The 21,289-nt window shown below is 44.7% G+C and overlaps 1 protein-coding gene across 3 annotated transcripts; it reads left to right on the top strand.

Annotated features, from left to right (window-relative positions):
- The first annotated feature begins 62 nt into the window (after window positions 1-62).
- ofd1 (OFD1 centriole and centriolar satellite protein) lies at window positions 63-21,033 on the top strand. Of its 3 annotated transcripts, none has more exons than XM_063213300.1 (23): window positions 63-389; window positions 3,877-4,077; window positions 4,190-4,258; window positions 4,365-4,395; window positions 4,504-4,611; window positions 4,744-4,880; window positions 5,164-5,337; window positions 5,554-5,660; window positions 5,847-5,966; window positions 7,490-7,563; window positions 7,700-7,791; window positions 9,251-9,379; window positions 9,743-9,803; window positions 12,010-12,140; window positions 13,406-13,517; window positions 14,202-14,921; window positions 15,425-15,587; window positions 16,661-16,746; window positions 18,406-18,504; window positions 19,261-19,442; window positions 19,972-20,208; window positions 20,519-20,586; window positions 20,822-21,033. In XM_063213300.1, exons 1-23 carry the CDS (start codon window positions 297-299, stop codon window positions 20,865-20,867), a joined length of 3,240 nt encoding a protein of 1,079 aa, XP_063069370.1. In that variant the 5' UTR covers window positions 63-296; the 3' UTR covers window positions 20,868-21,033. The 3 variants fall into 3 exon arrangements, with proteins under 3 accessions (XP_063069370.1, XP_063069372.1, XP_063069371.1); XM_063213302.1 differs by having other exon boundaries at window positions 102-389; window positions 14,304-14,921; XM_063213301.1 differs by having other exon boundaries at window positions 102-389; window positions 19,279-19,442.
- The last annotated feature ends 256 nt before the right edge of the window (window positions 21,034-21,289 follow it).

Genomic DNA, 21,289 nt, shown 5'->3' with positions numbered 1-21,289 from the left:
TATCTCAAAACGCAATCGCAAGTATTATCAGAAATATTATAGAACGTCATAAACATGGACCAGGAAGTGAGACAAATTCAGTAATTTGAATTGGACGGCAAGTCTAGTCGTTGGTCGTTCAGCTGGCTTGTAAACAAACAGATGCTCGTTTGGTTTCTATGGGGTGAAAACGATTTAGTTCAATGTTTTCTTGTTTTTTTTCTTGTGCATATTCTTGTGTATCACCACAGAAACTCACAACCCAAGTTATTTTTGACGACTGGTGAATATTGCAGCCACTAGAACTAACTGTAAAGATGTCAGGGGGAAAAGAGGCTCTCTCCTCGGATGAGATGAGAAAGAAGCTTTACCAAACATTCAAAAAGCGCGGAGTCCTTGACACTCTGAAGGTATGTAAAGCTTTTGAGTGAAGTTAGAAACACCATCTCCATTCATCTTTTTAGATAATTTATTCCATTTACCTAGCTGCGGTGTTCTTTTCTTATTTTGCCATGCATGCAAACCCACCTCCAGCTCAGTCCATCAAAGTTCAGTCCACCCGTTTTTGTGCGGATGGGAGAAATTGGCTGTAGCACTATTTAAGAAAACAAAAAAAACTTTCTGATGAGACCAGAAGTCACATGTAGCCTATAGCCAGTTTAAAAGTTGACCATTTGTGAAGTGTTTAACCATGAAGATAAGTATTGGCTACCCCACTTTTGCTGTTGCAGTGTTCAAACTAGCCCCCTGCATGATTTTATAAAGGGGATGCTGTGTTGAGGCTGATGGTGTTTTGCATTCAGCTCAAAAAGTCTCGTTTTCTCATTTTGTCTGTGCAACTTCCTCCATATGTCAACTACTGTGTCTTGCAAATTGCAAGCAGGACTTCTTATGGCTCTCTGCGAAAATAATGCCTTATTGAGACTCATTTCATAAAGGCCACAGTTAGGGCTGCACAATTAATCGAATTTTAATCAAAATCGCGATTTTGGCCGCCACGATCATAAAACATGAAAATCGCGATTTTATGGGAGGAAATTCAGTGTTCCATCTAAGCTGCGCACCTGCAGACTTGTGCACTGCTCGCACGTTCTCAGCACAAAGACATTTCAGCCAATAGTAATATTGTTGACAACTGTCTCTGGGTGGAGGATAAGTCTGTGAACCAATAAGCAGACAGTACTGAGAGGGGGCGGGCGGCAGCATTTTGGCAGGCTGGCTGGGAGTCGGAGACATAAATCTTCCTGTCAGTGGACTCACTGCTGGGCAGTGGAGGGGAGTTGTTTCATCCTAATGGTGGATATATATGAGGAATTCAAACATTAAACCAGCCATTGCATGATGCTGGAGTCTCTGAAGGTGTTTTGAAACTATGTGCTTTGACCAGCAACTGTTTGTGATTATGGAAAACCAAGAGAAATAGCTTTAATTCTGGTCTAAAAAAATCGCTAGTTAGCATGCTAACACAAACGAAATAAGCTAAGTAATGTTGTCTACAACAACTAGAGTGGCTGTTACTCACAACTCATTAACACCAACCTGCGTGTAGATATCATAGCTGTTTTGGTGGACAACTAATGTAAAGTTACACTGGTGCAGTGAGTTTACAATGAGTGAAATTCAACACAATTTGTAGCTGCCATAGTTGCTTCTGCTTCCTACATTCTCAAATGTGTTAGCTTGCTAGCTTGACAAATGCACTGCAGTCCAAATTGGCAGAACCTAACAGAACTCTAGGCAATAATACACATCATGAAGCTATGTTTTATTTAAATGGTTATGTTTTCATGCCAAGTCATGAAGTATTACTTTACAGACCAGAGCATATGCATATTATTAAATTCAAAAGTGACAGCTCTTCAGCACAGCCCTTTGATTTCTCAACCCACTCTCTCTTTCCCTAGTAAAAACACAGAGATAACCTTCTTCTAACTCTCCTACTCACAGGTGCACTACCTCCAGTCCAGAATTGAAATTAGCTGGGAATCAATAGACAGCACAAACGTTAAGCTTATCAAGTTGGTTATGCTGCCTTGCTTTGTGAGTGTAGACACCATCATGCAGACCACAGCTTCTTGGTGGCCTAGGTACACACATGTTCTGGTCTTCACTCACCCTGCCCTGCCAATGTCATATTACAAATCAAACACAGTGATTACCCCCACTTCCTGAAATAGGCCCTACTTGTGTTTTTGCAAGTGATTTGGGAAAATACAGTGTGATGCCACTCAGTTGGCCTGTTGAGGAGCCAATAAGATCTTGCCACTGTAGGCCTATGGCATATTTTATCATATTCACTACATAACTTTATTGAAATTTTAAGAAACAGATTTTTTTAAAATTTGGCTTTATTGTTTTTGATAGGCTACTCTGGAATGGGAGGGGGCGTGTGTGTAATCGTGATTATAATCGAAATCGCAATTTTCATCAAAATAATCGTGATTATGATTTTTTCCATAATCGTGCAGCCCTAGCCACAGTTGTGCAGTGTGCTACTGATGGGCCTAGATTTCCCTACCTCACTTGTCAATCTCATAGAGATCATGGACCTCTTGACTGTATCGCTCTCCCTATTTGATCTGACATGTAAGACTCCAACCTTTCTGGGTCTGAGGGCTAATTACCCCAGGTCTACTGAGGGGTGCCCAAGAGCAACTAGTTCATTCAAAATCATCTAATCATCCTTTTCAAATCATACTATAAATTGGTTTTCATTGTTGATCATGTTTATAAAGAAATAATGTCATATCTGTGACTAAAACATTGTCCTACTCACTATTTTTTAATATCCTTGGCTGGCACCTCAGAAGTTCCTGGATGGCTAAGCTTACTTGGTGCCCACGAGCACAACATTAGTGATGCCTATTTTAGAGGAACGTTTGCAGGTTTACTTTTTTTCATTTCCAGATTTGTTTCCAGTGCTCCAATTTGTGCCTAAAAGTTTTCTCCTGGATCAGCCAGGGCATCATGGTGCTTTGTTTATGCTCCCCAATGTTCTTTTGAGCAGGCATCTGAGACCATCACAGAGCAGATGTAGTAGTCATACAATGCACTTGATTAGACACAGGGTAACTCTGTTGTTAGGTCAACATTTTACCTGTGAAACATCATCACACATCAACATCATCGCACAACTCAATGCGCTGATAGACACGAAGGCTGAATACTTTTGCATGCCCTGCTTTTCAGTAGAGCACCCTTGTCTCAGTAGAGCAAATTTCGCATCTTTCACATAACTGTTCAATTGAATATATTTATTTTTGTGGTCATTGCACAGTGAAATGTTGAAACGCTAAATGGGGTATGAACACTTAAAGGGACACTGTGCAGGAAATGGAAAAAAAAGGTACTGCAACTATGCTGCTCATTGAAACTGGGCTGCCTATTGCCAAATTTTATCTTTACATGAAAGTTTACTAAGTAATAAACAGATATTTTCTAGTATGGTCCAGGTACAGTAATTTTTGCAGCTAAAAATGGCTATTTTTGGAAACTCAAAATGGCGGACCATGGGGAAGATCCCCCTTTTCATGTATGAAAAGTGCAATTTTTCCCAGTCATAACGAAAACTTAGAATTTGAAGCTGGTGGTAAGTATTCATGAAAAGGGTAACATTAGTGAATGGGCAGCATGAATTCTGGAAATAAACAACTAAAAATCTCACACAGTGTCCCTTTAAGCTTATGCAATACACTGTAACTTACTTCAATAGACATGTAAAATGTATACTAACTTTGGTATTTTTGGTGCATTTCCCAGAAGGTTGTTTATACAAATTCACCCCTTGTTTGCTTTGTTCATTGCTAAGGTGTGCTGAACGTGTTTTGAACTTCTACGATATCTACAGAATTGACATCAGTTTGCTATTTGGTTGTCCCCTCCCATAATGTGTTTCAGACTCAGCTGCGGAATCAACTTATTCAGGAGTTGAAACACCCCTTTATCAGTGGAGAAAGCCTGACCCAATCAGTTCCTGTGAAAACAGCTTCAGTCCTGGAGATAGCATCTAACAGCCTAGTCATCGAGCACTTGCAGAGTTCAGGATATGAATATACCTTATCCGTATTTTATCCTGAATCTGGCATGACCACAGAAAAGGTAAGAGAACATTGTTTTTTAGACAACAAATGAGGACAATTCCACATAACATCCCTTCCTTGCTTTTGGTATGTCCTTCTTGCAGTGCATTTATTTATTTATTTCCTTTCAGTGTTTTACAACCAGAGACATTCTTCAGCTGATGAAAATCACTCCACGTTCATCTCTATACAAGTCTATGGTATGAAATGTTTAAACATTTGGTTATAACAACATTACTGACTTTATTACACAAAGTTTGTTTTTTTCTGTAAAATAATGTTTTGTGCTTTTTTCTCACCATGTAGATGTCAAATGTCCAGAGAGAGAGCCACAAAGGTGCAGTTTATGACCTTTTGTTTCTTTATCTTGTACTTCTTCCTTCTAATTCCTGCCTGAATTTGTCCCTAATTTTGTGAGGTGGTGACCTCTTCTTATTTCCCACAGGCTTTTTGATGAACCTTCTGACAGAGTTGATAGACAACCACATGCACAGGGACTGCAGTGACGCCAACACTCAAACTAGCAACTTCGAGCCATTCAGGGAATCTCTTGGTGTGTTTCCACAGTGTTTTTCACATTACTTGAAATTCCGCTCTTGAAATTTCACTTTGTTTGTAACTGTGGCTTCCCCTAGCCTAGGGCAAAGCAGTGTACTGTAGTCAACGGTCTCTTGCATGCTTGCAGTGGAGAAGATGCAGAGTATTGATGAAGAATATGACGTCCTGCGCTCCCAAGGAACCAGGTGGCACACACTTGAGGCTCGCCTTGCTGAATACAGAAAGGAAATCGGAGAACAAGCACAGGCTGAAATCAACGCAAAGGTACAAAACAGACGGGTTTTTTTATATATATATATTTAGGGACTTTCATGCCTTTATTTGACAGGACAGTTGAAGATGGTGACAGGACGCGAATGGGACAGAGAGATGGGGGAGGATCGGGAAATGACCCCGGCCGGACTCGAACCGGGGTCGTCGTGGGTGGGCATGCAAGCCCAAATGTGGGGGGACAAAACAGACGTTTATTTAATAATTAATGTCTGGCCGTGTCATGCCATTCTACTGTTGTATTTACCGAACAAATTGTTGTTGTTTTTCTTTCTAGATTCAACACTTTAAAGATATTGAAATGGCAAAAGTGAGGATGGAGGAAAAGGAAAAGAGACAAAAAGAGATTTTGGATTTGAGGAGAGATATGGAACGGACTTACGAGATGAAATCAGATGCGCTGATTCAGAGAGAGAAGAATGCCATCGAGCGACTACAGAAGCAACAGCAGGTACAATCTTACTGACCAAACTATTGTACGTACTAACAAACATTGAGCTTATTGCTTCATAGAGATACTGTTTCATTTACCCAAATAATTTAGTTATCAGTGCTGCAGTCAGCCTCAAGCACTTGTCACAAAATTATGTTTTTGTTGTTGTTGTTGCTTGTTGGGGGTTTGGGTTAAAAGTGATCTTAATGTTTGAAAGTGTGTCTCCCATTCCAGATCGAGGAGAAGGAGATCTATATGCAAAGGCAGGCTCTGCTGAAGGAGATAGAAACTGTACGGAACAGAGAAGCTGAGCTGAGGCAAAGAACTGAGGGATTCGAAAAGTAGGTTCTGAGCGCTCTCTCTCTCTCTCTCTCTCTCTCTCTCTCTCTCTCTCTCTCTCTCTCTCTCTCTCTCTCTCTCTCTCTCTCTCTCTCTCTCTCTCTCTTTCTCTCTCTCTCTCTCCTTTCAATCAATAAAATGGAATATCATTGTGTTATTCACTGCAAGTTTTTCTTTCTCACAACTAGAACGTGTAAGCTGCAGGACGAGAAAAACAGAATAACTGAGGACCTTTTGAGGAGAAGAGAGCTGGCTGTAAAGACCATGGAAGATACATATGATCAGAAGTTAAAGAATGAACTGGACAGGTGTGTGAAAGTAACTTCATCTTGTACCTTTTTAAGCCGGTGTTGAGGCGATGTCACTATGCAAGCTCCGTGCTCAACCAGTAGGTGTCACTGTTGTGTAAGTCTTTTCCAGAGACGTATGCACACCTTTTGTTCTTTCCTATTGGTATTCTGAGCCTGGGTTTCCTAGTGATGTTTACCTCAGTGTAGTAGGCTGTGGGAAGATCCAGTCAGAGATTCTTTAAGTATAGAGATATGCCAACATAATAGGTTTCTATGGGCACCTAACATGACCAGGTTCCGGTCTGCCTAAAGGGGCGTGTCATAATGCTCCTAGCATTGAATAGAACAGTCCTCAGGTCTGCCTAGGTCTGCCTAAAGGGGGATTTCCCCCCCAATAATAGAACCCGGAAACAATGGGCCAATGGAACCTCTCTCTCTCTACTCTCTTTGATCCAGTGCTGGAGTGTCATCACGCCACCCTATCTCTGGTCTTTCTCTGTTCTGTTAGTGGAAATTCAATGTAACGTTACGTTTGTGTTTGTTTTTATTGAGTCATTTCATATAAATTGGCATTACTGTGTCCTCACCATGTGGACTTGCAATTTAATCCCCGTCTGTTGCCCCTAATGTACACTGTAGGTGATTAATGCACTGATCATGCCATTGTAACAGGTTTGTCCCCTTCCCACCTCTACAGCCACACTGCATTTATTTATAGGTCGTAAATCTGGCACGTGTAGACAGCTGTCAGTTAGCATTAGATTAAGTGGGGAGAGAGAGAGAGAGAGATGTGTGTGAGAGACAGAGACAGAGAGAAATGCGTGTGTGTGTGTGTGTGAGAGAGAGATGTGTGAGAGGTGTGTGTGTGTTTGTGTGTGTGTGTGTGTGTGTGTGAGAGAGAAAGGTGTGTGTGTGAGAGAGAAAGGTGTGTGTGTGAGAGAGAAAGGTGTGTGTGTGTGTGTGTGTGTGAGAGAGAGAGAGAGAGAGAGATATGTGTGTGAGGGAGAGAGGCGCGTGTGTGTGTGAGAGAGAGCCGTGTGTGTGTGAGAGAGAAAGGTGTGTGTGTGTGTGTGTGTGTGTGTGTGTGTGTGTGTGTGTGTGTGTGTGTGTGTGTGTGTGTGTGTGTGTGTGTGTGTGTGTGTGTGTGTGAGAGAGAGATGTATGTGCATGAGAGAGAGAGGTGCGTGTGTGTGTGAGAGAGAGAGAGAGAGAGAGATAGAGTAGGGGAGAGAGACCAGGTGAGAGAGAGAGAAGCTGAGACTAGCCACATCCCACACGCATACACACACACACACACACACACACACACCGAGCGGGGTGCTTTTGTCTCCACATTGTGCCATTGTGACTTTATTACGAAGAGCATGACTGCCATTAGGTGGCTGACACGCCCAGTTCTCTTTCTCACAAATCTTGACTTGACTTGATCTGAGACATTATTGTTGAAATCAGTACACGCATTCTTTACAGAGTATTCTTACTGTCTTAAAGCTTCCTGTTATGTCTATCCTGATTCCCTCCCCCCCCATGTTTTCCCCCAGATACCAACAGGAACTGAAGACAGACTATAGAAAAAGAACTGAACAGTTGTCTGAAAATGAAAAGAGAAATAAAGGTAAAGCGCATATCATTGACATGTTTACACATCAGCCATGTCTGCTTTATGTTTGTACATAATGTTTTACAAGGTGTGTGTGTGTGTGTGTGTGTGTGTGTGTGGGTGTTTTATTTTATTTATTTATTTTTCACAGAGGAGACTACACGAATTCAGAAAGAGGCATCAGAGATTGATACAAGAGTGAAAGAGCATAGCCAAGCCCTTGCCGATGTGAAAAGACTACAGGTAGATTTTGCCATGTTTGATTTTTTGATAACGTACTCCTGCAGTGCTATGCACTCTTTATTCCATTTCACATGAATGTTCAGGAAAAAAGAATTCGCCTTCACCGTATGACAAAGTAGTTACAATAATAATATGAATAATGACAGTTTTTGAAGTATTTCAGCTGGAATTCAAGAATATTCAGTGAAAAATGTGACTCATCCATTGATGATGCTTCAAGTGTTGTTAGAGTTAGATATGTTAAATACAAAGCGGATTCCAAAAAAGTTGGGACACTTTGTATTTTGTGAATAAAATCAAAACGCTGGCATTTTCAAAACATTCAATATGTTAACAAGGTAGAACAGTATGTACAGACAACAAATCAGTTGTTAAAGTGAAGCAGAATTATTGTTTTGAGGAATTATGTGATCATTTAAAATTTCACCCTTGCAACAAATCCCAAAAAAGTTGGGACAGGGCCAATAAAATGCATTTTATATTAGATAAGACTAAACACAACACAAGGGATGAGACTGAACAGTTAAATACTTTGACTGATGGCATAATTTCATTCAAAAATTAGATATTTTGATGTGCGAGACATGATTTCAGCAGCTCAACTGATAGGTGTGTTCTTCAACTTGTTTACCTTTTTGTTATGCTTAATATGGGCATATCCTGACTGCAAGAAAACAATTTTGTGACCTGTTTACTCTTATGATGGAACCACACTATTGGAACATAGTAGAGATTTAAATTTGCCACCATTAGGAGACAATATCTAAAGGCGGTGCTCCAAAATATAATGCCTTGGTAGCCATGTTTGCTGTTTAAAGTCTGTATGTATCATTCAACATTCATTTTAATGCTCTACATGAGTAAGAACACCCTAACCAAGTCACCTCTGCACCCCCTTACCATCGTATATGCTTTCTTTCAGACTGACCACATAATGCTCTACATTATTAACATATTAGATGTTTTGAAAATGCCAGCATTTTGATTTTATTCACAAAATACAAAGTGTCCCAACTTTTTTGGAATCCGCTTTGTACCTAGTAGTCTATCCGATCCAGTAATTTCCCTTCTCAGTTACCCCCATGACTCAGCAAAGATTTTTACCTAGTGCTCTGTAATACATGTTCTTTAGTGTTAATTTCTTCCCATAGATAGACGGCACCCTCAAACTTTCACGGCAGAAGAGATACTGTATATAGACCATGGACAAGAGTACATTCTTTTAGTCCGTTTTTAGATGGAACTGAAACGTCCAATTATAGATTTTCATCTATTTTCATCTGGATTTTATTTTGACACATTCTTTCATGGAAAACAAAAACCCAATAGTCTCAGAACTTCATGCAGTACTTTTAACAAGACCAACGTTTCAGTGTACGCCTTCATCAGGGTCATCTGTTCATCAATTCACTGTGTCACTGTTTGCGTCATGTTGCCCCTGGCCTGTGGTTGTAAATAGATGGAGCTGGAGACGGCCCGCTCCCAGAGTTCCCTGCTGGGGCAGCAGAACGCCCTGCTGCGGGAGCGACTGGAGGCCATGGGGGACTACGCCACCCTCAGGAGGGAGAGGGTGGAGCTGCAGGCACAGGTTTGTATTGTATGCAGTGTGTTCCCAGATTGGGTGGTTTCGTGGTGAAGAACATTGGGCATTGGTCTGGGTTTTCTGTAGATTTATGGCCATAGAAATCAATAGAATTGGACCAGCCGTGGCTCAGTCGGCTGGGCACTCAACTGCTACACCGGCGACCCAGTTTCGATTTCGGCCTGAGGTCATTTGCCGATCCCTCCTTGTCTCTCTCTTCCCATTAATTTCCTGTCTCTCTATAACTGTCCTGTCATTAATAAAATGCAACATTTTGGTTCAAATTGGGTGGGATTTTAGTGAGTCCGGGTGGTTTTTGAGCATTTGTTTTGGGCTGGAAATGATCACATACGTCTGACAACCCTTCAGGTACGAGTACTCAAGCAGCAGGCGGAGGAGGCCAAGGAGGACAACCAACACCTGCGCCAAGGTGAGACACAAACCCCACGCCTAGCCAGGCCATGCCCTCCTAGAGACACACACACACACACACACACACACACACACACACACACCCCTACGCCACAACCAACACATGCGCCAAGGTGAGACATAAACACACCCCCACGCGGCACTAAAGGGATCTGCAGAGTAGTCAGAATAGTCATAGTATTTATTTACATTCACGTACTTCATATGGTACTATCCATAATGTACAAGGTCTCATAATTCGTGTTACTGAGTGGTTCATGAAATGAGACCACAGCATTCCAACACCTACAATCCTAATTACAGTTGAACACCAATCATTCTTCTTTTCCTTCTCTCCTCTTTTTTAAAATTCATTCATTAATGTATTGTTCATAATATTTTATTATTAATGCATTATTTCAGTCATTTTTGTATTCCTATTTTAATTGTGTTGGGTAGTACCGGACTAGGATAGTAGTAACTTAGTTGGCTGGTTGTCTCTGCCTTGACTGGGCTAGACACATCCACACATACCACCATATTGCCTTTGCATGATGATTTGGTGATTGCTTTGACAAATATTCTGTTGTGGTCACAACATGTCACTGTTGTCTTTGTGACAGTAATCTGTCAGACATATTGTTTTCTGGAAAGAGGGTGATGGAACACATGGCCAGGAACACAGTGCTAATTTAGCCTAAAGATGAACTCCATAAGTTGGAATTTCAAATCTGTTTAGGGCTGGTATTTTCATCCCAGTTACTTTCTTGTACATTGCATTGTTACCGGAACATAGAAGTCTAAAATGACACGGCTTGGAGAGTCTCCCTGAGTATTTTCAGTTTGTTTGTCGTTTTTCCGTGTCTCTGTGTGAAACTTTTCACAGTTGTTTGCACAGATATTGCCCCTCTAGGGCCAAACTGGGACAGAGCAGAACTCCTCCCACCAAGGAAACAAAAGGATTTAAAAAAAAAAAAAAGTTTCTTTTTGGATGCACATTGCCTGTCAATGCTGGGGCTGTTTGTTGGCTCGTTTGCAGCCCCAACACTAGTCCCTGGGAAAGGGGGAGAAAGCGGTTGGAGGGAGGGAGCTGGGGGCCCAAGGGGGGCGGGGGGGAGAGAGAGAGAGAGAGAGAGAGAGAGAGAGAGAGAGACCCTTTGCTAAGGAGGGGCCCGACTCCAAAGCCACCCTCCCCTCTGAGGGGCACAATACTCTTCCTGTCCACAGAGAGCTGGAGGGGAATCAGTAGGCACATCAACGCTCACAGCGGGCTTCATTAGAAAGAGCAACCCTTTGAGGAGTACCATCACATACATTTGCTTAGAACCATAGCAAACATTTTGTGTTCTCGCTATGATGTCACCAACAACCTTCAGGATGTTTAATCAGAGACGGTCTATTGCTAGAACTAAGAAAATCTTTGGTTTAATACAGTGTCGTCTATAATTAATTAATTCATACAATTAGTTGTATAGTCGTGAGTGGTTTAATGCTTAGTTCTATGGGAGCTGTAGAATGTTCCAGAAAACTGTAGAATTGCTGAGAAAACTCCATACCCCTCAAAGGGTTAAGCACCAAACATGAAGTGTCCGACACAATGATCATCTTCTGCCTGCCTCTCTCTCTCTCTCTCTCTCTCTCTCTCTCTCTCTCTCTCTCTCTCTCTCTCTCTCTCTCTCTCTCTCTCTCTCTCTCTCTCTCTCTCTCTCCTGCTGTTCTTACTAAGACCCACCAAGCTGAGATGGTAGAATCCTCTCCTCTCCTCTGCTCTCCTCTCCTCTCCTAGCTCCCTAATTATTATGATTCATAGAGGGCGGGCCTCCACTTGTTTACATTTAATATCTTCCAATCCTCCCATGCATTTTTTTCTGTACATTTCCGGTCAACCCGCTGTTGTTGCTGTGTATGCTGTTTTCAAAAAATATATATACCATAATTTATAATGTGAGTGAGTGAGTGAGTGAGTGAGTGAGTGAGTGAGTGAGTGAGTGAGTGAGTGAGTGAGTGAGTGAGTGAGTGAGTGAGTGAGTGAGTGAGTGAGTGAGTGAGTGAGTGAGTGAGTGAGTGAGTGAGTGAGTGAGTGAGTGAGTGAGTGAGTGAGTGAGAGAGAGTGAAAGAGCAAGCGAGTAAACGGTTGTATCACAAGGGTCCTTTTTGGATAACCTGGTTTGTGCTGTAGATGTGATGTCATCCCCCCCCCCCCCCCCCCCATCTCTCTCTCGTAGCGCTCAGTCAGCCGTCGGCCGGCCAGCTGGCCCTGCAGGCGGAGCTGCAGCGTGTGGAGGCTGCCAGGAGGCTGCAGGAGGAGGAGCAGGAGAGCCAGAGGCAGGTGCTGCACGCCCAGCTGCAGCGGGAGGTCAGGAGCCCCTTTACACTCCCCCATACACCCCCGCCCGGCCCCTACTAGCACCACACACACACACACACACACACACACACACACACACACACACACACACACACACACAGGAGGTCAGGAGCCCCTTTACACTCCCCCATACACACACACACACACACACACACAGGAGGTCAGGAGCCCCTTTACACTCCCCCATACACCCCCGCCCGGCCCCTACTAGCACCACACACACACACACACACACACACACACACACACACACACACACACAGGAGGTCAGGAGCCCCTTTACACTCCCCCATACACCCCCGGCCCCTACTAGCAACACACACACACACACACACACACACACACACACACACACACACACACACACACACACACACACACACACACATATATACACACACACACACAGGAGGTCAGGAGCCCCTTTACACTCCCCCATACACCCCCGGCCCCTACTAGCACCACACACACACACACACACACACACACACACACACACACACACACACACACACACACACACACACACACACACACACACACACAGGAGGTCAGTTGCAGCCCCCCCAACTCCCCCATACACCCCTCTACTAGCACCAAACACACACACACACACACACGCACACGCACACACACACACACAGTGTCACTTACGCTCACACATGCGCACACACACTCTGACTTTCTCACTCACTCCTGCTCATACACACACTCTCACAGGCATTCCCTCTCACACACACATACACTCACATACCGGTACTCTCATACTCCAACTCCTCCTCCAACACCAACACCCCCTTCCACCCACTCCCACAGCCTCCCTCCTCAGGCCCAAGCCAACACAGGATGTGACCTTGTGAATGAAATGCTACTTTAGTGACAATGGGCCGCTCAGCTCTGCTCTGCCCTGGGAGTTGGCTTTTGTTGCTGGTGTTTGTTGTTGATGTGGTGCTCCTTGGTGAGTGTGTGAGTAAGTGTTGTGTAGTGAGGCCTTAAAGCAGCACTGGGGTCAGTGTTGCCAGATTGGGTGGTTTCCTGCCCATTTGGGCTGCTTAGGATGCCCGTCTGCAGGTAAAAAAAAAAACGGTAAAAAGCGCTTTTGGGTGGTTTTTCCTGCAGATTTATGGCCATATAAATCAATAGAATTTAGTTCAAATTGAGCGGGATTTAGTGCTCCCATGCAGGTTTTGGGCGTTCTTTGGACTGGAAATCATCAGTCTCATCTGGCAACCCCGGCTGGGGTTTTCCTGTAGGTGGAGCGAGTGGCCCAGCTGAAGAGCCAGCTGTTGGAGAGCGAGGAGAGGAGCCAGTGGCTCGTCACCCACGCCGAAGACGTCAGGACGCAGCTGCGGCAGACGCAACTAGGTGACCCTCCTTCCAACTTCCCAACTTGTAGCAAAGCAGAACCCTTTGAGGAGTACGGATTTTCCCCCAGTTCTTCTAGAATCTAGACTTTTGCTTGAACATTCTTCACTGAGTAGAATCTACAGATACCGTAGAACTCTGTGTTAAAATCCCGCAAAATCCTTATGACATCATAATGGGAACTCAAAATGTTGCCTAAATTCTAATCACATATGTGTGATTGTACTCCTCAAAGGGTTCAATATCTTTTGTTCCCATAGAGCAGTGATTCCCAGCCAGGGTATGCAAGCACACTGAAAGGGGTATGTGGGAAAATGTAATGATAACAAATGTATGGAGCTTTGTCTCATTGGGATAGAGGACGAGATGTAGAACATGAGTCAAGAGGTTCTCATGGTATGATGGTATTAGGGAGTACGTATGACAAAAAAGGGTTGGGAAACACTGCCCTAGTGGCCTGATCTTTTCATTTTAATTTCATGTAGTGGTTGGATATTCTTCCTTCTAATGATGTTTGCAAGAAAAATTCTGCAAGCATTAGGTCTTTTTGGTGGTGGGCTGCTTCCTCTTCCTGCAATCTGAACCCCTTCCCTCCCTTTGTTTCCATGCCTGTCTTCTTTCCCCTCTCTGTCCCTATCTGGTGTTGTGTGCCTCGTCCGTCTGGGTCCGCTCGCTGGGCCACAGCCTTGGAAAACGAGGTTCTCCGCAACCCCAAGCCATCGCTGGTGGACCGCGGCGTGCTCGATCTCCACGCTGACAGACTAGTGCCCCATGACGTTTATGTAGACAGGGACGTCCTGAAGGCCTGCGAAGCAGCAGCAGCGGGAGGAGGAGGGGCCTCCTCGCGCTCGGGCTGGAGGAACCGCAGCCCCTCCCCTGAAGACTCCGACCTGGATCTGGTGGCCGGCGCCAAGGCCCGCATCCGCGAGCTGGAGAAGGAGGCCGAGACGCTGGAGGAGGCCTATCGCAGCTACCAGCAGAGGGCGCTCCACTCGGCCGTCTCCCACATGCTGCCGCCCCCAGTGGCACAGTCACAGTCCACACAGCCCACCTGGCCCAGGCCCACCAACCCCGCCGCACACTCACCACCACCCACATGGACCAGGCACACGGCCGTGCTCCCACCCCACCCCAAGGCCCAGCCACTGGTCTCCCAAAGAGTGACCTTTGCCCCCGATCCACTGCCACCCCGGCGACCTGACAAGCGAGGCGCCCCGGTCAGGGAGCCAGACCTGCAGGGTGTCGGCTATGCGCAAGTGGACGGAGGAGGCGGAGGAGGCGGAGGAGGAGGAGGAGGAGGAGAGCTGACTCCGCCACAGCGCAGTATCTCTCCCCCGGCAAGACGCCTGTCCTCCACACCAGTCTCCCTCTCCAAAACACAGAGCAGGCGACAGGCGCTAGAAGGTACGGACTCGTAACATTTTGTGTCTTGCTAATATATACTATCATGCATTGTTTATAATGTAGTATATGCTGTATATTAGTATCGATGGAATATTTCAAATAAATTAGTGTAGTAGATTCTTGGGATACCATTCGTTATCCAAGTTTTTAATATGTCATATTGCTAAAGTTATTTTAATTTGGAGTGCCTTAGTCAGATTTTTTATTCTCATTTTTGAACTTGGATGCACGATACCTTGGACTAAAGAGCACCCAAACCCAAGAAGCCTACAAACAATCGGGATAAGAGCATGCCATGCTCCACAATGGTCTCAATGGTTCTCTATGTTCTCTATGTTTTATGTTTTTTTATTATGTTGTATGAATGCATGTAGTGTAGTATGTGAGTACTGTATACAATGGATGAAGCCCAAGACAAATTCCCCCCCTGGGCAGAATCAAGCACACTCTGACTGTCTGACAAACTCAAAGTAAACTGTGACTGTCGCAATGTGTGATGACAGAGGCTTTGCCAGTGCCCTTGGCTTGCACCACCTCCCCAGAGAGGCAGCTGTCCCCCATCGCACCACCACCAGCAGCAGTGGCCAAGCAGAGTGGAGACTTCAGCCCCGTGCTCAGTGACCCCATCAGCCCCCCGATGAGGAGAACCGACCTGCACCACACTAGGTACAGCACCACCCATCACAGGTGTATTAAGTAAAAGGAGGCAGCCACGGCATAGTGATTAGGGAGGTGGGCTTAAGATCAGAGGGTTGTAGGTTCGAATCCCACCCAGCACAGGTGTAATAAGTAAATGTAGGCAGATGTGACATAGTGATTAGGGAGGTGGGCTTAAGATCAGAGGGTTGCCTGTTCGAATCCCACCCTTACCCGTCCTTCCTACACATCCATTCATGGCTGAAGTGCCCTTGAGCAAGGTACCTAACCCCACAATGCACCAGGGAGGGACTGTAACCAATACTCTGTATCTAAAATAATTGTATGTTGCTTTGGATAAAACAAGTGTAATGTAATGTAATGTACGTAGTCTTACAGTGCGCCTACCAAATTAGGTACGGTGGAATAACTGGTGTATAAACCATGTAAGATCATGTACTACTGTTTTAATTGTATGGTAATGCCTTGTTCCCAAGAGCGACCTGCACCAGTAGAGCGACGGAAGTCATTATTTGTCTATGGAGGGTATGCGCCCAGAGCGAATTCGCCTGGAGCGAAGCGAACTGAGCGATTAGAGAGAATTTTAACGATAAAATGTCAGCTAATATCATGAGCTATGACGCGGTTCGGCGAAAACCAATTGGAACGTTCATATCTCTGAATGTCCCAGGCTGTCAAGTCAGAGCCATTATGTGATTAGTTGAATCAAGCATGTAAATGCTGCGTCCGGAGCGAATGCAGCAAAATTAAGGCGAAACTTCTTCTGCTACTTCCGTTACCAGGTAGCGTAGGTCGCACTTGGTGTGGACAATGCATAAGAGTGCGTGAGCAGACATCCTGGATTCAGAAAGGAAAACCCCAGCCAATTCAATGATGTAGCTGAATGTAATTACCACACACCTTCTGCCAGGTTGATGAGCTAATTAATGCAATCCCTCTTGTCCTGGGGAGCACAAGCAGAGCGAATATCTGGCAGGACTTTTACTTTCTCAATCCAGTTTGTCAACCGCTGCACCAAGCCTAATAGCTCTCCACAGATCTTATTCTCGTGCACTCTTCTTGACACCCTCTCTCTCTCACAGCCCCCCAAAAGATGTCTCAAGTTCAAAGTCCTCTTCCCCACAACCTGAGAAAATAGCCATTGATGATCTAACAGAACCCTCGCCAGGTAGGAGCACACAGCAAACACAATACAGCACAACACAATACAATACAATACAACCTTTATTTATGTAGCGCAATATCACAACTAAAGTTCACATCACATCACATCACATACGCACAATCTACCAAGGCTATTTGAATCAGCCACCACAGTTGATTGTTTGAATTTATAGTCGGCTAAAAGTCCCTTTGCTATGATGCAGGCTTTCAATGAGATTCCGTCTAGGCTTTCAAATGTGACTCCTTCTAGATGACGGCTGTATGAAAATGACATGGTCGCAACCTTTTTTCCATTTTAGGCATTTATTATTCCTACGGTTAGGCTTTCTGTTGGATTTTTCCCCCCACCGTTTGTAAAGCACTTTTGACAACCTCAAGATAAACTCACAATGACAAGCATTTAGTCTGAGGCTTTAACCAACCAGAGACTGTGTTCTGTTGCTATCTTTGGTCTGTGGTGACTCTTCGGCAGGGCCAGATTAATGCACAGGCTAGATATGGCTGAAGCCTAGGGCCCCCTACCTGACAGGGGGCCTCCAATTGGCTAAAGTGAAAAATTGCAGATGTGATATTGAAAAAGATAAATTGAAAATCTTGTTACTATTCCTCTCCACAGTTGGCAGATATTGTCCTTAATTCCTTGTAATTATGTTGCAGCACGTTCCTTATGGGGGTGGGGCCCACAGAAAACTGCAGCCTAGGGGCCCCAGGCCATCTTAATCCTGCCCCGCTCTTTGGTGCGTGTAGGACTGATTCCCGTCCACTAGAGTCATTCTGGCTGCTGATGCATGTTTGTCCTGCACCACTGAATTATACAGTAGATGATATGGGCATGAGAATATCATATCTGCCATTACTGTTGGCCCAGATAGTTACTAGAATCATTGTTGTCAGGCTAGTTGTAGCGCTAAAAAAGCCTAAAAGCACTGATGAAGGCCAATGCTGGCCGAAACATGTTGGCAATTTTTTAACTGTTCAAGTATGAAATAATTAGCTACGTTTAATTAAAAGCTTTTCAATGAAGACGAAGAGTGCCTTGGATTTCATCAAACATCTCATAGTTATAGCGTTAGTTCTGTCCAGTCCTAGAGAAACCATCGCAGTCCCTGGTCCAAAACGGTGATATTTTCTCTGACCACACAGTGCTTTTGCAGTCATGACATCTTTATTATGTAAAGTTATCCTGAACTTACATTGAATTTTTTACAGCCATTACCATGTCTAAGATCCCTGTCAGACAATGTGTTTGATAATCACATTGTCGGATGAAATAAAAAGTCAGTGGAATATATTTATACCGGTAACTTCCTAAAAAGCTCCAGTGGCTTGAATTTCATCTAAGCACTTTGCGAGGTGGTTGTTTTTAATTAACATGCAACTGATCAATAAAACTGTTCTTTCAGCGACTACTGAGAGGCTCACAATGGCGGAGGTGATTATGCATTCGATTCGGGTGCGCAGCATTCTAGGCTGCGCTGAAAGAGCCTCTTTGTGTGGGTTTTTTTTTGCCCCCCCTTCTTTCTGTCTGTCTTTCTTTCCCCTCTTACAAACTTCTCTCTCCCCACTCTCACTTTGTCTCCCCGTCTGCTCTCTCTCTCTCTCTCTCTCTCTCTCTCTCTCTCTCTCTCTCTCTCTCTCTCTCTCTCTCTCTCTCTCTCTCTAGAGCCTAGTCACATTCCAGAGCTTCTCCAAGAGGAGGGCATTCGTGTCAGTGAGGAGGCCCCTGAAGGGCGCCCTGCTCCCCCCTCACCCAGACAGCACAGTGAGTGTCCCCCGTCTCGTCCCACCCTGTCCCGTCCCCAAGCCTCATGCCTACACCCATGTCCTGTGAAAACTTACAATAAAGTCTCATGGGAGCTTGGTGTCGTGGACTTTTATTTGAAGTTTTCACTTTTCACAGGACATGGGTGTAAGCATGAGGCTTGGGATGAGCTTGGTGTCGTGGACTTTATTTGAAGTTTTCAAAGGATGGGTGTAAGCATAGACGGCAGCTTGGTGTCACAGACTTTTATTTTTTATTTTTCATGTGACTTTGCTAGTTTTGTGTGTGAGAGTTTATTTTCATTATTATACGTTAATGTGTCTGTCCGCATCTGGTGCTATATGTCGGCTGCCATTTTGACCAGGACTCGCTGGCAGAAGAGACACTTGGTCACAATGGGACAATCCTGGATAAAAAAAAAAAAGCTTATCGCCATGCTAAATTTTGATCCAACCCTTTTCGAAATCAAATATTACAGCACATGTAGTGTGACTGATTAGCAAGGATTACTGTGGTGTAAAATTAAAATTAGAACATTGAAAGGACATGACAAGTTAGGATGTGGGGTAAGGAGCGATCCTTTGCTAGCCTACAGCATTCCAAAGTAGACCTACATTACGTTTTTGGTGGAAAACACTGCAAATGGTAGTGTAGCATTCAAAAATGACCATCAATTTTGCACCCTTTAACAAGCTTGAAATAAACCTCCACACTTGGGGCTTCCGTGCCATGATGCGCTTCAATGACATCATTCAGCTGTTGTGTCTGCTGTAGGTGCAGCACATGTGCCTGATGTGGAAGCATCCAGACAGCAGGAGGAGGACGAGGAGGCGCAGTGGGAGCTGGAGAGGAAGAGGAGAGAGGAGCGCAGGCAGCAGGAGCAGCGCGAGGCCCAGGAGAGGGAGCTGAGGGAGCTGGAGAGACTGGAACAGGAGAGGGTGAGTTTGTGTGTGTGTGTGTGTGTGTGTGTGTGTGTGTGTGTGTGTGCGTGTGCGTGTGCGTGTGCGTGTGCGTGTGTGTGTGCGTGTGCGTGCGCGTGTGCATGCCAGGTCTGCTAGGGTGTGTATGCATTTCCAGCCTAGCTGCCATCCTATGTACTTCCAGCCAAAGACTTCGGCTCCGCACATAGTCTGGCGAAACACTCCTAGCTCGGTTTGCTCAATGTTTTGCCAATCAGCAAACATTTGAGAGTTGTGACGCATAACTCACCCATGGAGTCCGTTACTGATTGGTACCATTCACACTTTTTATTTCCACGTTGATATATATATATATTATATTAATGTGGTTTTATACACTTTATACATGATTTTAATCCTGGCTCACTGTAACCACACTGATGATATTCTTATTTCCTGACAAATCGCGCCCTTGTGTGTGTGTGTGTGTGTGTGTGTGTGTGTGTGTGTGTGTGTGTATGTGTCCATCCGTCCGTCTGTGTGTCCCTGCACATTCGCTCATCATCAGCTCCTGCAGGAGGAGCAGTTTGAGCAGCGTGAGGAGGAGAGGAGCAGGGAGGAGTGCGGAGGGCAGGAGGAGCCGGAGCTGGAGCTGGAGCCTGTTTCCCAGGGCCAGGGGCAGGGCCGGCCGCCGCGGGGGCAGATGGAGCCAGAGAGGGGCCCGACCTCCACCTCCGACGCCAGCGACCCGCTGCAGAAGTACATGCGGATGGTCATGGAGGGGGGCAAGGGGCCACACCAACAGGTAAACACACACACACACACACACACACACACACACACACACACTCCAGCGACCCGCTATAGAAGTACATGATGGGCATGCAGGGGGGAAAGGGGCACACACATGCACACGGGCACGTGTACACACACACACACGTGTGTACACACACATGCGCACTTGCGCACACACACACACACACACACACACACACACACCCAAGGACAAGCACACACACAAGCACAAGCGAGACACAGTCAGTAAGTTGGGCATGTGTGGGGCAGCTGTCTGTTCCATTAGGTTTCACTTATGAAATGTGTGGGGTTTTTTTCAGAGTCCAAATAAGGAGGACATTGATCAGAAGAGTGCAGAGCTGGATGTTTCATCTGATAAAGACAACAGGTAATACACAGCCAGCAATGCTATACATTCTCGTGTGTGTGTGTGTGTGTGTGTGTGTGTGTGTGTGTGTGTGTGTGTGTGTGTGTGTGTGTGTGTGTGTGTGTGTGTGTGTGTGTGTGTGTGTGTGTGTGTGTGTGTGTGTGTGTGTAAATGTAAATGTAAATGTAAATGACAGATCAATTGTATGTGAGGTGATGCATGTACGGTATGTTGATCATATCTTCATTTGTTCCAGTGTCATTGCTTTCTCACACGAAGAGGCCGATGAAGACTTCTGGTGAAAGAGGGCTGGTAGAGACCTGGTGGAGCTTACAAGTGAACATCTTTTTTTTTAAGTTTTGTGTGTATTGTATTTATTTTTTTGAAAATCTTTGGGATTTCCTAGTGTTCATACGTTGACTTGTATGGATTAAATGTGCTGCATTAAATGTTTTGTTTATCATGCTACTTTGTGTGATCTTTATTGTATAATGCCCTCCTGGGGTATATTCCAAAAAGTAGGCGTTGTCTTTAAAGGGACACTGTGTGAGATTTTTAGTTGTTTATTTCCAGAATTCATACTGCCCATTCACTAGTGTTACCTTTTTCATGAATACTTACCACCACCATCAAATTCTAAGTATTCATTATGACTGGAAAAATTGCACTTTTCATACATGAAAAGGGGGATCTTCTCCATGGTCCGCCATTTTGAATTCCCAAA

This window comes from Engraulis encrasicolus, chromosome 13 (assembly GCF_034702125.1).
Source record: "Engraulis encrasicolus isolate BLACKSEA-1 chromosome 13, IST_EnEncr_1.0, whole genome shotgun sequence".
Classification (NCBI taxonomy): domain Eukaryota; kingdom Metazoa; phylum Chordata; class Actinopteri; order Clupeiformes; family Engraulidae; genus Engraulis; species Engraulis encrasicolus.
This window is presented reverse-complemented; position numbering and strand designations above follow the sequence as displayed.